The following is a 16,661-nucleotide window of genomic DNA, read 5'->3' as shown; positions in this document are numbered from 1 at the left end:
GGGTTATCTGTCTGGAGAAATGAAGAGATATAAAGAGTGGGGAAGTGAGAGGAAAATATTTAGGCTGTACTTGAAACTGACTGGGTATTAATCAGCAACACTGATGTTGCTTTTTAATCCTAAAAGCACTATATGGCATGATTGTATATACATAGTGATGGGAAAAAGGAGTTTATTACATCAGTTTTATTACAGAGTCAAAGGTCAGCTCTTTTTTAAATACACTCATGCAGTATTATGACAGAAAGGTGTAAAGGGTTCGTCATTGGTCTGTGATGGGACGATAAAGAGTACACAGAGTGAAGGGCATGTCCAGGCCCGTGGAAAACACTCCACACGTTTACCCCCGTGAGAAGTTCTCCGTTCCCAGGACCCGGTGTGTACGTTTGGGGGGCAATAACTCACTAGGTCCCTTGACTTCCTCTTTCGGCCTTCTGCGTTTTATGACCCTCTCGTCTGCCGTACAGCTGCTGTCTCCTCCGCAGCTTCCCTATGCTCTGATTGGACCAAACAGGAAGAAGATGAAGGAGATGGGACAGGGAAGCAGCTGGGATGAGGTGGGAAACTTATTTGATATGGGATGGAGGGTTTTCTTTTTTTTATCGTGGCTATTACAGATGACTAGATGAGCATGTTTCCTAATCTCACTGTGCCTTCCCACCAACAGAAAACAGGTTGAGTGGGAAACAAGAAGTCTGCTAATCTAATTTTGTTTACATATGCAGTGCATTCAGAAAGTGTTCAGACCCCCTTCACTGTTTTTCACGTTTGTTGTGTTGCAGCCTGATTATACAATAACTGTATTTAAATTCATTTTTTCTCCCATTAATCTACACTCAGTACCCCAGCATGACAAAGTGAGAACAGGATTCAAAGTTTAGTTGAAGCACCTTTGGTAGTAATTACAGCCTTGAGTCTTTTTGAATGTTAGACAACAAGCTGTTCACATCTGGATTGGGGGATTTTCTGCCATTCTTCTTTGCAAATCCTCTCAAGCTCAGTAAGGGTGGATGGGGACCGTCAGTGAATGGGAAATTTTCAGGTCCCTCAAGAGACGTTTGTTTCCAGGGCTGTCCATGTGTTGTCATTGTTGTGTGCTTAGGGTCACTGTCATGTTGAAAGGTGAACCTTCGGGACAGTCTGAGGTCCTGAGCACTGCTGAACAGGCTTTTTTTTTTTTAAATCAAGGATATCTCTGTACTTCGCTCTATTCAGCTTTCCCTCAACCCTGACCATTCTCCTGCTGAAAAACACCCCCACAGCATGATGCTGCCACCACCCTGCTTCACTGTTGGGATGGTATTGGGCAGGTGATCAGCAGTGCCTGGTTTCCTCCAGACATAACATTTAGAGTTGAGGTAAACCAGTTCAGTTTTGGTTTCATCAGACCAGATCACAGTCTGAGAGTCCTTCAGGTGCTTTTTGCAAACCCCATGCAGGGTTTTATGTGTTTTATACTGAGGAGAGGCTTCTATCTCACTGCTCTGCCATACAGCCCAGATCGATTGAGGGCCGCAGTGATGGTTGTCATCACCCTTCATGAACTTTGTCCCCTCTCCACTCCGGATATCTGGAGCTCAGTCAGAGGGACCTTCAGGTTCTTGGTCACCTCTCTTACTGAGGCCCTTCCCCCCCGATTGCTCAGTTTGGTCGAGTGACCAGCTTTTAGGGGAGTCCTATGTGTGATGTGTGTGTGAAGATGTGACAAACTTCTTCCATTTGAGAACTATGAAGGCCACTATGCTCTTGGGGGCCTGCAGTGCAACATAATCTTTTTGTAGCCTTTCCCAGATCTGTGGCTTTCGACAATCCTGTATCTGAGTTTCTTTGATGGCATGGCATGGGATTTGCTCTGATATGCACTGTCAGCTGTGGTGCCTTCTATAGAGGGATGTGTGCCTTTCCAAATCATGTTCAATCAATTAAATGTACCACAGGTGGACTCCAATCAAGGCGTAGAAGTATCTCAGCAAAGATCAAGAGGAATGGGAGGCAGCTGAGCTACATTTCAAGTGTTTTGCAAAGGGTCTGAAAACTCATGTCAATGTGATATTTCAGGGTTTTTATCAATGAATTTGCACAAAAAATCTAAAACTCTGTCTCCACTTTTCATTATGATTACAGATGAGTCTTTAAAGAGGAGAAATCTTTAGACAATGTCTTTTGATCATTTGATCTGCTATACCGCTAATTCCTGGGTAAAACTGCAGTGAACCAACATGGCACAGCTTTAATCTCAGTGATTTTTTTTGTGTGTTGCTTCCATTCATGTCTGAGTTTCTTACTATTTGTCACATCCTGTCTGAGACCAAGGTACAGAGTCAACAGAGTAGAGAGGGACAGACCCTTTTTAACATGACCTCCCTTTAATCAGATTATATCAGCACACAGGGTGAACATCAATGAAACTACATGTGAGCATGCTGTTACCTCCACGATGACGTAACTTTTCCACCATCATGGCGGTAACTCTCTGTCCCTGAATTTGCAAGCTTGACTGTTTCAGTGACTTTGAGTCTGAGTGTCTTGAGGTGAAGGTCAAGATCACGTCTTTTTTGTCATGTTTCTTTAAGATTGCTCAGTAGACATGTGGGTGGATGATCCTGTGGTTGTCTGTCTTTGACAGGAAATGTGATCAAGATATGGTAACATGAGTTGGCAACGGCGCACACAGCAGGTTTTGTTCTCAAAAACTGATAAATGCCTACAAGCCACTGAAACCTTTCTTTCACCCAGTCATGGTTTTGGACTGAATTTGTCTGTGTTAAAATCAGGCTATGTGTGTTTAGTACATGCGCCGTATTCCTGACCCCTGATCACACAAAGTATTTTAATCCAATCAGCTTCGTTTTCACATGACTGTCACACACTCACTGCTGCTATGGTAACCTGCAGAGGAAGGAGAGAGAGAGGTCTGGAGTGAGAGAGAGGAGGGGGTATGCTGTCCTATCTTTAATCACTATGACATTTACACACACATTATCACACACAGGGATTCTGTTCTTTACTGTTACTCAAGTTTCTCTTCTTCTTTCTGACAAAATGTTAATTTTTACTGTAACTAACTTAACTTGGATGGAAATGTCATGATTTCAGGTTCAGACAGATGGCCAAAGACATGCTAATTTCCCCATATAGTGACTAATTTATTTGAGAAGTTGGGACTTTTCTGTCTCCTACACCTGAAACGTACAGGAAATACATACAAAAGATAAGGCTGACACAACACACGCAATTCTAGCATAATCAAAAGAGTAAAAGGCATCTTAAAAAGTTGGCAAAGGCATCATCTACTCGATAATGACAATATAAGTGGCACAAGAGATAACTTTCATCACAACTGAGGCCTAACTCAAAAATACCCACTTCCCCTGAGAGGTGAAAAGGTTAGCCAGTGCCCTGTGGTTTTGTTTTTTGGCACGCTACCCTCTGCTGCTTCTCATTTTTTGCTGACATTTCCTGTTCTACTTCAAGTTACAGAATCACACTGCTGCACTGTTCATTTGAAGAGGTTAGAAGTTGCTGCATCAAAAGGGCCTGTTTTCTTTCTTTAAAATTTCTCCCATCCTGCCAAATGCAGTCTATATTTTCCTATCTTAAAGACAAACCTATGATTTGGAGTTCAGCTAAAAGGAGCACACACTCAGCTGTAGAAATTGCAAGTCAGGGGGATTTTGCAGCCATGTTTAACAGTGCTTCATCCGTGCAATAGTGGATTAAACACTCCACCTGTTGGACAAGAGAGGTACAACTACACCTCAGTGCCAGAGTTATGCAGTTGTCTGCACTTTTTATACTATTGTTACATTTCTTATGACTGGTAACTTATGTTTACACTATGATTTACCTATTATGTCACATAGTAATAATACAAGCATGTATGATTCTAATGTAAATCTAATCTAAAAGAAGAAAAAGGTGAAACAAGTATTTCTCAGGTTTGTATATACAAGTATTTCTGAACAATTGGTGCCCTAACACCCAAAAAAAAAACCTTAATTTCAAAATGAAACAGATGTATACAGAGTTATGTCAATTAAATAAAAATGTATGATGTAAAATGAATGACTGCATAAATATTCACCCCCTTTAAAGTGACTGACATACTTCTAGCCGATTGGATCTACTAGTATCACAGTTAGTAAGATAGGAATCACCTGATTGTAGTGAATGTGCCTCAAGTGATTGTAGTAAAAAGACACCTGCATCTGGAAGGTCCAGTCTATGGTTAATCGGTATCCCTGGCTACCATTACACAATGAAGACAAAAGAATACTCCAAGCAACTCAGAGTAAAGGTTATTGAAAAGCCACTGTTCACAAAGACTCATATTAAATCTTGACTACGATTCACCAAAAGGCATGTGGGAGGCTCCATGGTCGAGTGGAAGAAAGGTTTTTGGTCTGATGAGACCAAAATGGTGCTTTTTGGCAATCAGACGTTATGTTTGGTGGTCCATTTCTAACTATGGTAAAATCATGCAATCAAACAGGCATTTAAAGGGTTAAAATTCTGATTCTATGCTTAAATATTTGGAAGTTTTGATTGGGACTGAAATTTAAGACTTTAGACCCCCACAAAGTTAATAAAGAATAAGGAAAGTAAGATTTTTTTTTTTTTTTGAAATGTTCTAAAATATGACAATTGAATGTTCAAATGATGTGTAGAGCATGACATCTCTGCATCAAAAAGAAGTAATTAAACTGATATTTTGACACATTTCAGGTTAAAGAAATACAGCCCCTCCTGGGATTTGCAAATTAATCTAAATTTCAATTAACTGCTTAGCCTTAATACATATGTAATATTTTTAGCAATGCTTTTGTAAGTTGACATTTTATTTTTAATGGTCTTTACATTAGAAGTTCAACTGATACCAGAGTGTTAATAAAGAGCTTCCAATACCACAAAATAGGATGAGATCATGATCTCATTTTATGACAATTGTGGGGCATTATAAAATGACAAGTGAAAAGTAGCCTGTTTGAATATGCTTTTTTAAAAAATGTATGTTCACTCGGCCCTGACATGTAAAAAAAAAAAAAAAAAATTACACTATCAATAAAACTAAACAAAACTAAAATAAAATTAAGCGTTTTTGCAAAATAAAAACTAAACTAACAAACCAGCAGCAAAAAGTAATAAAACTAAACTGAAATTGAACACAGAAAGTGAAAACAAAATAAAATAAAAAACTAATGAAAAATCCCAAACTATTATAACCTTGAATGCAACCCTGCAACCCCTTTCAGTACATTTATCTAATTAGAATAACATTAATTTCTTTCATGTTGTACAAAGAAAAAAAGCCACATTCATACATTATGAGAAAACTGTAAAATAGATTGACATAGACTGCCATTGTTATGCAATGCACTCTAGAAAGCGATATCAAATGGTTGTATTGTTCCTCTTCCTGCATTACTCTTGATTACACTCACCACAACATACATCACACTAACTTTTTCCTTGTTGTCCTTTTCAAAAATATTATGCTCAGGTTAAAATCAAAAGTCACTCCACTGACATAACACATTGCACAATGGCAGCATGTATATTTATTTTTTTTTCCCTCAAAATGTAGAAATATAGTGGGTATTGGAACAGCATCTAAGTCATCTCAGTACATATGTGCAGATTAATCAGAATTGTATGCCTGAATTATACGTCACATCTTGATTATCTAGAAGTTAAAGATCCTTGGTTGCACAGTTAAGATCAGTTCGATTCAAAAATATTCCCAGAGAAAACAGACTGTGAGTTGTGAGAGAAGAAGAGAGTCCTATTTCCTTTTGCACTGTATCAAATATGATGACCTAAGAGATGTATTGCTTTATGAAATGACTTCTCAAAACCCTGAAATTCTACAAAAACTGGAATGGCTGTTAAATTTTTTGTTTAAACTTGCTCATTTTGTCCCAAAAGCCTGGAAAAAAGACCAAATATTTTATTGAACTAACTCATTAATCTTTAATTTGTCTCCATTCCCCTTTTCTGATCTTTGACAATGAAAGTACTACGCACTCTGATCCTGGTTTGTTTGAATTCTTGGTGTCATATAAGCCCATGTGGGCTGGACAAACGATTGTATATATGACACAATAATAAAATCTTCAAACTTCTAAAAGAACCTTGTGCTGATCTAATAAAGCAAACATGAGTAAATGCTGAGTTTCTGTAGTGTTTTATTGCTGATAATACTAAAAGCACCTGTCTGATCTTATTCAAATGTTTAATCTTTTTTTTCCCAAAACAGCCACACTATTGAACAACTGTATTCAAAGCTTTTATCAAAATGGCCGCTTAAATCCAGCCAGATTAATTCTGAATAACAGGACCCAGATCTAATCAGATTAACTAAGGACCTCCAAGGGAAAAGAGGTGTGCTTTGTGCAAATGATTTTATTCATAGATGGCAGACAGAACAGAAATCCTTTTGAAGACATTGGCTGCTTGTAATATACATGTTACTCTCAGCCTGAATGAAAGTTTAAAGTGGGTCTACACATGTTAACTTTGTACAAAATTAAAGGATCAAACCAGACATTTTTATCTTTGCAATGATGGTAACAGGAAGGTGCTGATTCACTGAGATACAATGAAAAAGAGCAAAATAGGGAGGATACACTAGGACTGCTTGAGGATTATTGGACCTGATAGAGGAGGCGAAGCTTCAAAAAAAGCAAGGCTGTCCCATTTATCACCTTTATCTTATTTGTCTTTTCCATTAGAAAATAAACCCCTTAAAATTTCGAATTGCAAAAGTCAAAAGTGTGGTACTTTTTTTAACCAGTAGAGGGTGCTATTGGCTCTTGGCCTCTTCTGTCTGAAGTCAATAATGTCCCTTTGAAAAGGAAAAAAATGTTTTTATCAGAAATCTTTAAAAAAATGACAAGTATTGCCCACATTCATAAAGAAAAACAAGGAAAAGAGATATTAAGCATTTTTACTGTCAGCGAGCTAAATAAATCATATTATTATTATCAATAAACTGACTAAAGTATTTGTAAAATTTTGAAAACAATTAAAAAGTGATAAAATTGAATTGTGAAACCAATATTGTGAAATGTTTTATACTGAAGTCGAGTGTGCATCCCTAATAAACATAAAAATAATTGCCTCTCAATTTGAAGCATCAATTTACAAGCTCTTGAAACATGACAGGGAAACAAAACAGTGCCAGGACTTCTGCCCTCTGCAGAACAACTTTACTTTTCACTGTGCAAGCTGAAGTTGAGTTTTGTGATCACCCTTTAAAAAAAATCTTACTTAGGCATGGGCTTAAATCTACATTTTGAGTGAACTAAATGAGGATCGCCCTCCCAAGGTATCCCAAAGAAGTTTCAGAAAAAAAAAAATCCCACCCCCTTCCTCCTTCCCCACCACAGTTGAAATATCATTTTAAGGCTAACATATAACATAAAAAGATCTCTTTAACATGCCCTATTTGGTTGCCGAGTCTGTTAACCTGTACTTCTCACTCTTGTATGTACAGTTGATTTAATCCAGGCCCTCAAAGCCCTCCCTGCTGTGATGATGATGTTCATATTTGATACCTGCAGATGTGCTACGAAAAAATTAAGTTATGTTTTTGTCTCTTTCATGTATTATAAGACAAAGATGAACTCAGTCCGGTTACAGTACAGTGCAGCTTTTGAAATTCACAAAAACTGAAATTTTTCTCTTCATTTTGCCTCCAAACTTCAAAACCAAACTTCAGCGATCAACCTCACAAAGAAAAAGAAAGAAAAAAGAAAGCAATCCTCACACACACACACGCAATCTCACAAACATTTTTTCTTTATCTAACCTTTGTCCAACTATTACCGCATTTCTGTTTCATTGTTAAAAATAAAACTATGTATTATGACAAAATTTATATATAGATCACACATCCATGGACAGGCAAGGACAAAATGGGCGGTCTGCACAGTCTTGTTAAGAGCAGGGATCCTGTTTTTTTTTTTACTTGAAGGTGGCAGCTTTTTTAGTGTCTGCAGACTCCTTTTTCACTTCGATACCTCCCTCTTCCTTTTTCTTTTCTTCTTAACTTTCAGAGCCACCAGAAACGGACGTAGACAATGAGCATGATGAAAAAGACACCGCCGGCTGCCAGCTTGGCATAGGTAGAACGGGTGTTGAGATACTTGGCATCACTGCGGTACTTCTTCGACAGGCTGGACAAGTTGCTGGCCTTGGAGTCGAGCGCTGCAGTGAAGAGAAACCCAATGAAAAGGGAGAGGAGGCCAAAAAGGAAAAAAAGAGGGGTAAAAAGGGGACAGAGGTAAATAAAAGGACAAAATCAGTGAGGCTGAGGGGCATCAGTTCTCACCTTAATAATCAGGAAAACAAGATGCTCTGGAGAATGACTACAGAGCTACTAAGTGGGCCTGCATTCAAAAATCTTATTCACTTTTTTTTCCTGTGATAGCAAAATATTTTAAGGTCTTGATTTTTTTGTTGTTGCTGTCTCAGGGTTAAAGCGTGGCACTAATGCCCAAATTAAGCCTGTTTCTATGATTGTCTTGTGCTTTTGAAATTCGGAGTTGAGATAAAAAGGTCAAAATCACAATCAAACAACAGACATCACAGGCAAACAGAGTAAATATAATGTATGGATGGAAAAATGTTCACTTAGAGCTTCCGTAGATGACTTACCAGAGAGAGCCTCTCCTCTCTGCAGCACCTCCTCTATGTTTGCCACCATGATCCTCTGGACGTCCTGAAGCTCTGTGTTGATGCTACCTAGATTCCTCCTAGCTCGGCTATCGATGTATGATTTCTTGGTTTTTTGGATGTATGTGTCTGATGAAAAGAAGGACATATATAAATGTTATTAATGACCAAGCTAATAATTGGCTGACCCTGAGTAAAACATACACATGCTGAGTGAAAAACTTTTTTTTAATTATTAATTTTCTTAATACCAGGCCTTCTCTCAGATTTGGCCTGGCCCCTCACAAACCCAGAGAATGGGCCCTCCCCAGTTGTAATTGATTGATATGTCAATGTATGCGAGTTGGATCTGTAGCTTTGGTGCTAGCATCCTGGCTAAAGGTTAGCCTCACTTTGGAGCTGAAAAGTGCGTCAAGCTATTATTGGTTTCTGATGTTGAAATACTTTATTTGTGTCACTTTCTTTTACCTCTTTTTACCCATGTTTTTTTTTACCCATTTTTGCCACAATTTAACCCCTTCATCCCTTTTTTCCTGCCCATTTTTGCTACTTTTCACTAATTTTTTTTCACTAATTTTAGGATCCCATTTCACTACCTTTGCTGTCTATTATTGCCACTTTAGGTCATTCTGACACTCTCAAACCCTTTCTCACCACTATGTCTGCATGTTGCCACTTTTACCCATTTTTGCCATTTCAGCCTATTGTTGCCTTGATAAACCCAGTTTTGTCATTGTTAACCCCTTTTTCACCACTTTGTATGCCAATTTTTGCTTCTATTTTGCTACTTTACTCCTATTAACCACTTTTTGTGATTGTTTTTGCCACTTTTATCAATTTTTACCACATTTTAACCCCTTTTCATCACATTTTTCTTGTTTGCCACTTTAAACCAATTTTTCCTCCTTTTAAGCTCCCATTTCACAACTTTTCCCACCCAATTTTGTCTTTTTTAAAACAATGTTTTCACCTTTGCTGCCTATAGTTGCCACTTTCAAAACTCTTTCAACCACTTTGTCTACATGTTTCTGCCACTTTTAACCCTTGGTAAACCCATTTTTGCCACTGTTTACCCCTTTTCCCCACTTCTTCTGCTCCTGTTTCCTCAGTTTAAACCACATTTCACCGATTTTACATCCATTGTTGCCACTTTAAACACAGCCAATTTTCAATCTTATTAATTTTAATCTTATTTCACCACCTTTGCTGCCCACTGATGCGTCTTCTTAAACCGTTTCGACTATACTTCCCTTGCCAACTTTTTTCCTAAAATCTAACCCCATTTCACTACACCTGTTACGCCCATTGTTCCCGTTTTTGCCACTTTTGACGCATTATAATTCTGTTTTTAGAAAAAAAGTTTACATTTTGAAGAGGGCTATATTCTATGTTAAAGTAAATTTTAAAAAAGGTTGCTTTGACAAGTGTGGTTATTATTCAGGTAAAAAAAAATGGCGATCACAGTTTAACCTTATAATGTACCATGATTCTGCTGACCTCCTTAGGCCCCAGAAAGCTCTCCCTTCGTACCCGTTTATGTGTGGCCTTGCTTATGACTATAACAATAAAATGTATCCTATAAATTACATAAGGGATAATGCCCAACAAGGTGTCTGATTATTGCAGATTAATGGATGACGGAGGCCTGAACAGTCCAATGCGCAGCTAATTTATTATTTCATGCTTTTTGCAATCAAAATACAAAGTTTGAAAAAGCAAAAACTTAATTTCCCTGCCCTCGAGCCAATCAGAATCGAGTATTCACCAAGACCACGGTTTAAAAATAAATATTGCAACATTACAGCTGCAAGTTTCCATGAGACATCCATTGTTGACATTGTTGACCACTGTTGACCAGCAGTGCGACATACCTAAACTAGAATTTGTGCAATTATTCTTTTTCTCCTGTCTTTCTGGTTTTCTCACCAAACTCAATGAAGGAGTAAGGTCTGGACACCGTGGGGACCTTCTTTCCATGCTGCTCATGAAACTCCGCCTGCAGGTCTTCTAGGTAAGCAAAGGCAAGCTTCTTAGGAAAGCTGGCTTCACACAGCACGAGGTAGCACACTCCATTCTCTATAAAATAGCTACAAGAAGAACACAAACATTTGAGGAATTAAATACAAAAGATGGCAATGGCGAAATAAGTGTGTATGTTCAATATAGAAGCAGGTTTCTCATGACTTTTAGCTGCTTTTCTGTTGACACCAGTACAAAATTAATGGTATTGTTCTTTAGGTTATCTTTATGCAGTTTTTTTTTCTAACTCAGCTCATGCTGTTTCATACTCACTGAAATGCCATGGATCCAGCCTCTAAAGTGCAGCGTGTTGGACTCTGATCGTTAAGTTTCCTGAAGAGCTGCTTTGCTTGACTCTGATACTGCTGAAGGTCCCGACCCAACTGAAAAGGCAAAAAAGAAAAGAAAAAAAAAAAAGAAAAACTCATCAGACAAGTTTTTTTCACATCTGTCTAAAACAATGGAACTCAGGGCAAGTGACTGACGTTTGTGTGCTACATTCACAGGGAGTTCATGAGTAAATCTCACCGATAAACCACCAGGGGAGACAAAAATGACAAAAAGATGTACGGCTGTGTGTTTATGAGTTTGACAAGACAGACAAAAACAGAAACCGCCTACAGCTCAGATTTGTTAGTAATCACTTCTTGAACTGCAATGTGCTGAAAATAAATAGTCTGCATAAACACACACACACCCACCCACCCACACACACACACACTCTCAGACTACATCAGAGACTGCAGGCGGTGCTTTTCCTTTTTTCTTTTCTTTTTTGTTAAGAAAGAACAAACAAAAACTTAATTGTTTATGACAGCACTGGGCAGACGAATGGGATTTGTCTCTTGTCAGATGTTGTTGACTCTACTGAATGATTCTTCACAGCAACACCGTGGCATCACAGACATATGTGAAATGTTTGAGGCACACAACAAACACAAACCTTTTCACTTCCCTTTTTGTAAGCAAACGAGAGAGTGAAGGAAAGATGTTAGAGTCAGAGCAACGTCACATGTTAAAATGCCATCCATCTGAACATTTTTCACATGTTGAGCTTATGTTTCTGCTGTATCAATCACTTTCCTTATGTCTGAAAGTGTTTTTTTTAAAGTCAGCATTTGAGAGGACTAAGTAACATTTTTTAAGCGTTAGTTAATTCATATAAGGCCACTATTATTTCTTGCTATTCACAGTTGAGTTGTCTCAACTAAACAAATCTCATATTGAACAGCTAACAGAAACTTAACAATAAATCAGTAGTCCTGATATAGTCGAAACTAAGATTATCAAAATGTTTTACATTGCTTATACTTTTTGATATAATGAGTTTTAGAGCAATAGTCTATGTTCTCTTAATGATTGATGGTACTGAAAACTATGGAAGTTTTTAAAATGGTCTATTACGTGTCTATTTCATAAGACACGTAAGCACGAGATGAAAGAATTCATCATCAATGGCAAGCTGACATTATAATGTAGTATATATAATGTTCTCTTCAATTGCTGAGATGTTTGCACCCATGTTCTTAAATTCATGAATGCCATGCACTCGTAAGCTGGAAGCTCATGCATGTTTTACTAATTAGCAAAGAGAAACGCCCCTTTTATGCCCATACAAGGGCATGAGACGGCAGGTCTATTTGCAAACAGGAGTGGGGAGAGAAAAAACAAAAGTACTGTCAATTAGTTGTAGACCATTTATCATTCTGGCTGATCATTGATGCTGCTATTTGGCTGATTGTTGGGATATGCACTTTATTTTACCAATAATCGACCAAGATACTTCATCATGAACTTTTCTGCCTCCACTGCAAGGTGTCTTCCCTTCTGGTTTAATTTCCATTCTCCAAAGTCTCACCAAATGTCCTGTACACAACACAATCTGATTGGCTAGATGCCACATAATGAGACCTGCCAATGAACTCTTCAGACTGGGTGCCACTGACACAGTGAGCGTGAGGAATCACTTCCTATTTCCCTGCTGCTACTGTGTTGCTCTGCATCATTTCTCATGCTGGTAGAGTGGTGTTAAATTATTCCTTTTCCTTCATGTTTTCATCATGCAATTTTACTTTTTCCACATTAAGTATATTTTCTTAATCATTATGAACACATATCAGTTACAACTATTGGTTATCGGTCTAATGAATTTGTTCTTATTATTACTTTTATTATTATTGTTGTTATAATAATTATTATGACTAGTTATGCTTTTATCACTCTTAAATTTTACTCATTTTTCTGTTTTCTTTAATTCTTATAATGTTGTCTTCTGCATGTACACTGTAAAGCACTTTGGATCACCTGTCTTGTGTTTATAGTGCTATATAAGTTAAATAAATAAAGTTGATGAATCTTAAATAATCGGTCTCAGCTCTTATCCATGGACCCCTAATATCAATTAAATAATAGAAACCTTAATCATTTTAAAGCTGACTACCCATGTGTAATGGTAGCTTTTTTGTTTTAAAATTGCAATTAATAAGTGTTTGATTTAAAAAAAATCTTATTAACTTGCTAACTTTATATTTATGATCTGATGTTTTGCAGTTAAAATCAAATATTGCATGGTTGACTAAAAGTTAATCATATTTATATCATATATTTGTGCATATTTCTTAATGATGTAAAAGTTCTAAATTAATAGGAATGTAGAAAAAGATAAAGTAAAGGAAATATTCAGTTCATCTGGTGAAAGGTTGGTTGAATGAGTGAAAAAAGGGCTTATATATATATATATATATATATATATATATATATATATATATACATATAAAACTGAAAAACTTTAACTGCCCTTCAAAAAGCAATCCAAGGCATGATGTAGTTTTAAAAGCCGATACCGTGACCTACTCAGGTCTTCATCAGAGCCTTTGTCAGCGGTAGCTTGGCTTTTTTGTGTGTAAAGAGTGCTCGGGATTATTCTTAGATGCTGTTTTGAGCAGGGAATAATCACATATGAAAAAGCTGTGGTGAATGTCAGAATCTTCTTAAGAACTGAGTGAGTAGGTTTTAAGAACATTTTTTCTTAAGAATGGCTGGTGAATGAGCCCCATTGTCTATATTTATGCTATTTAGATAGCTTGGAATTTTTGGTTGTTAAATGCAAGAAAATACACGATATCAGGTGTCCAAGACTCCTACATATGTTGTCGAGGTCTTGAAACAGTTTTCAATATTTTTTTCTTTTCACTAGGATCACATCTAAGTTTAAAATTCCTTAACCGTTACAACCTTTGCCCAGACTGTATGCAATGTGAGGCCGATAAAGTGAGACTTTTTACTTTAATGGCAATCATTGGCACTCTACAGCACCTGAAATGAGTTGGCAGTTTTTTGAACAGCATGCACTCAGACACTTTGCCAGCAGGCTACATTTAAGAGTTGATAAAAAAACATAAATAAACTATCAGCAGCTAATAGTTTTTTTATTACAAATAAAAACAAATAATTAACCAACATTTCTTATAATTAGGGGTCAACCGATATTGGTGTTCATGATACCTTTAGCAGATATTTGGAACCTATATGCATTTATTTTGATGTACATTTTTCCTTATGTGGCAAAAGTCAAATTGCAAGATTGAAGTTAGTTAAACAATGCCCTTGTGCTATCAGCATGAGAAACAGGACAGGGCAACACAGTTGCAGGAAAACAGGAGGTGATGTTATATGCTCACACTGTCAGTGGCACCCTGGCTTAAGAGTTAATTTGCTAGTACTCATATCTAGCCATGTTGTATGCAGGACAATCAGTGAGACCGTGGAGAGTGAAAATTAAGACACACCTCGTAGTTGGGCAAAAAGTTGCACACTTTTTGGTTGATTGATTTGATTGTCGGTAACAGAAAATACCAATACAGATAATCAGCCAAATGCCAAATATCAGTCTCAGTAATCAACCAGGCTGATAATTGAGTAACTTCCACATGTAATATTTCCTCAATATTTGATCATTTAAACTAGGGGTTGACAGATTACTGGCCTGACTGATTTTTAAACCAATATTTTCCCAATTACTGACATTGGCATTTCATCTTACGGATACTCAATAAAATCAATTAATCAAAAAGTGGGCTACTTTGGTTCCACAGCAAAGTGTGTCATCCTCTCTGGCTTTTATTCTCACTCTCTACAGTCTCATCAAATGTCCTGTATACAACATAATCTGATTGGCTGAACAAAGGAAACAATAGAGAAACTGCTTCTAATTGAACTAAACAACACCCTTTAAATTCTTGTAGGGAACTTTCAGTTTGGGTTGATTTTGGCAGCTCCTGAGGACAAATCAGTATGTCCAATCTCTTTCCTGATTTTTCCCTGCACTATAAGCAATAAATCACTCATAAAAAATCATCATGGAAATACAGAGGAGAGTTTGGAAGAGTGCAGCTGAAAAACTTACTAACAACAAACACTGGTAGCTGTTGTTTTATAACAGTCAACATTTCAGTATTGAAATCTTGATTTTTTTCCTGTTCATTTAGGAGAGTCTGTATGAGGTCCCTGCAATTTTAATGGATTAATTCTTCTCCTAAGCACATGTCTTATAAAATAGATGCATTTAAAATAGGTTAAACATTATAGATCATTAAAACAACTGAGAATATATATGACCCACATGGTATCAAGAACATTTCTAAGTATTAAAAGTTTTGAAAACCTTAAAAACCTTACTGTGAATGTGTGGATGAGACTTAAACTCTGGAATCCAAATTGATAGAGGAAATGGTTATGATCAAGCTTTCTTAGACATGTCTAAATGTTAATAGACCTACATCAAGAGGCTTGAGAGGATACCAATTAAACAAAATGTACAGGTGAAGTGGAAATGCTCAATTTAACTGGAAGAGCCTCTGAACATGATAAAACTGGAAGTCTGTTCTGTCTCTCTGAACAATGAGTCAGTAAAGTAAATAAAAGCCGCCTCTGTGTTCATGTAGACAGGCCTTTAACAGCTAGTCATCTCTAGCTAACGTGTCAGTCTAGCATTTGTATAACTCGGAGACAGAGCTTGCAGAAGCCTACAGTGATAACAGCAAACAGAGAGCTAGCAACCACAAAGGTAAAAGAGTCTAAATGTGAACCTGCTCGTCCTCCTGCATTGAAGCAGCTAACGGCAGGCCGTCAGCCAGCCGAGCGATCATCGTCAGCAGCACCATCTCTACGCAGTGTCCGGGTGTTTCTCCGCCGCCCTCTGAACCTCACAGACAGGTACCTGGGACCAAAGTTTGACAGGCTGTAAAGTGACAACACAACAGGGATGATGCGCTGAGCTGGCCGGAAACGCTAGAGCTTTGGGTGTTACAGCTAAACAATTCCGTCCTCCCCAAGTGGTGAAAAAAGTGTTCCGCATCACCTTAAACTGCTTGTGTTCTCTGCGTTTCTATTTATTCTTAAATTAAGCCCCGATATTGGATTATTTTTTAATTTCGGATGTCCCAAAGAATTGTTACTTACCTATTACCAACCGGACATCCAAAACATAATAAAACGAAAACATTTCAGTAGCTTTCAATCCCATGTTGTCCCCCATCTCCAGCTAACTGTTAAAGAAGCCTGATAGGTGGAGAGAGAGGGAGGCTTACAGGTCTTTAGCCCCGAATGTTTTATCAGAAGACCCAAATCTTTTAATATGGTAAAAAGTAGTTCTTAGCTGAATACTACGGAAGAGTATTAGGGCCACTGAAAAAAAAAATTTGAGACAATTTTTTTTTTTCAATTGTGAGAAAAAAGTCAGAATTCTGAGATTAAAGTCAGAATTCTGAGATTAAAGTCAGAATTCTGACTTTAATCTCAGAATTCTGAAAAAAAAAAAAACATTTGAGACTTTTTTTTCATTTGAAGAATAAAGTCAGAATTCTGACTTTTTTTCTCAGAATTCTGACTTTTTTTCTCAGAATTCTGACTTTAATCTCAGAATTCTGACTTTTTTCTCAGAATTATGACCTTAATCTCAGAATTCT

The 16,661-nt window shown here is 37.3% G+C and overlaps 1 protein-coding gene across 1 annotated transcript; it reads right to left on the bottom strand.

Annotated features, from left to right (window-relative positions):
* Positions 1–6,387: 6,387 nt before the first annotated feature.
* On the bottom strand, positions 6,388–16,004 carry sec22bb (SEC22 homolog B, vesicle trafficking protein b). The gene is made up of 5 exons (XM_041791971.1): positions 15,783–16,004; positions 10,969–11,078; positions 10,603–10,763; positions 8,659–8,805; positions 6,388–8,208 (listed from the first exon to the last, which is right to left on the bottom strand). The coding sequence occupies exons 1-5, from the start codon at positions 15,855–15,857 to the stop codon at positions 8,054–8,056; spliced, it is 648 nt and encodes a 215-aa protein (XP_041647905.1). The 5' UTR covers positions 15,858–16,004; the 3' UTR covers positions 6,388–8,053.
* Between the last annotated feature and the right edge of the window lie 657 nt (positions 16,005–16,661).

This window comes from Cheilinus undulatus, linkage group 7 (genome assembly GCF_018320785.1).
Source record: "Cheilinus undulatus linkage group 7, ASM1832078v1, whole genome shotgun sequence".
In the NCBI taxonomy this organism is placed as follows: domain Eukaryota; kingdom Metazoa; phylum Chordata; class Actinopteri; order Labriformes; family Labridae; genus Cheilinus; species Cheilinus undulatus.
The sequence above is the reverse complement of the archived record's forward strand: the minus strand, read 5'-3'. Positions and strand labels throughout refer to the sequence as shown.

Excerpts from the sequence above, each read along its gene's own strand:
- sec22bb (XM_041791971.1), bottom strand. The coding sequence starts at position 15,857 with ATGGTGCTGCTGACGATGATCGCTCGGCTGGCTGACGGCCTGCCGTTA. Across the intron at positions 10,764-10,968 it reads GCTGGATCCATGGCATTTCA|CTATTTTATAGAGAATGGAG; the intron begins GTGAGTATGAAA and ends TTCTTCTTGTAG. Across the intron at positions 8,806-10,602 it reads TTACTCCTTCATTGAGTTTG|ACACATACATCCAAAAAACC; the intron begins GTGAGAAAACCA and ends TCTTTTCATCAG.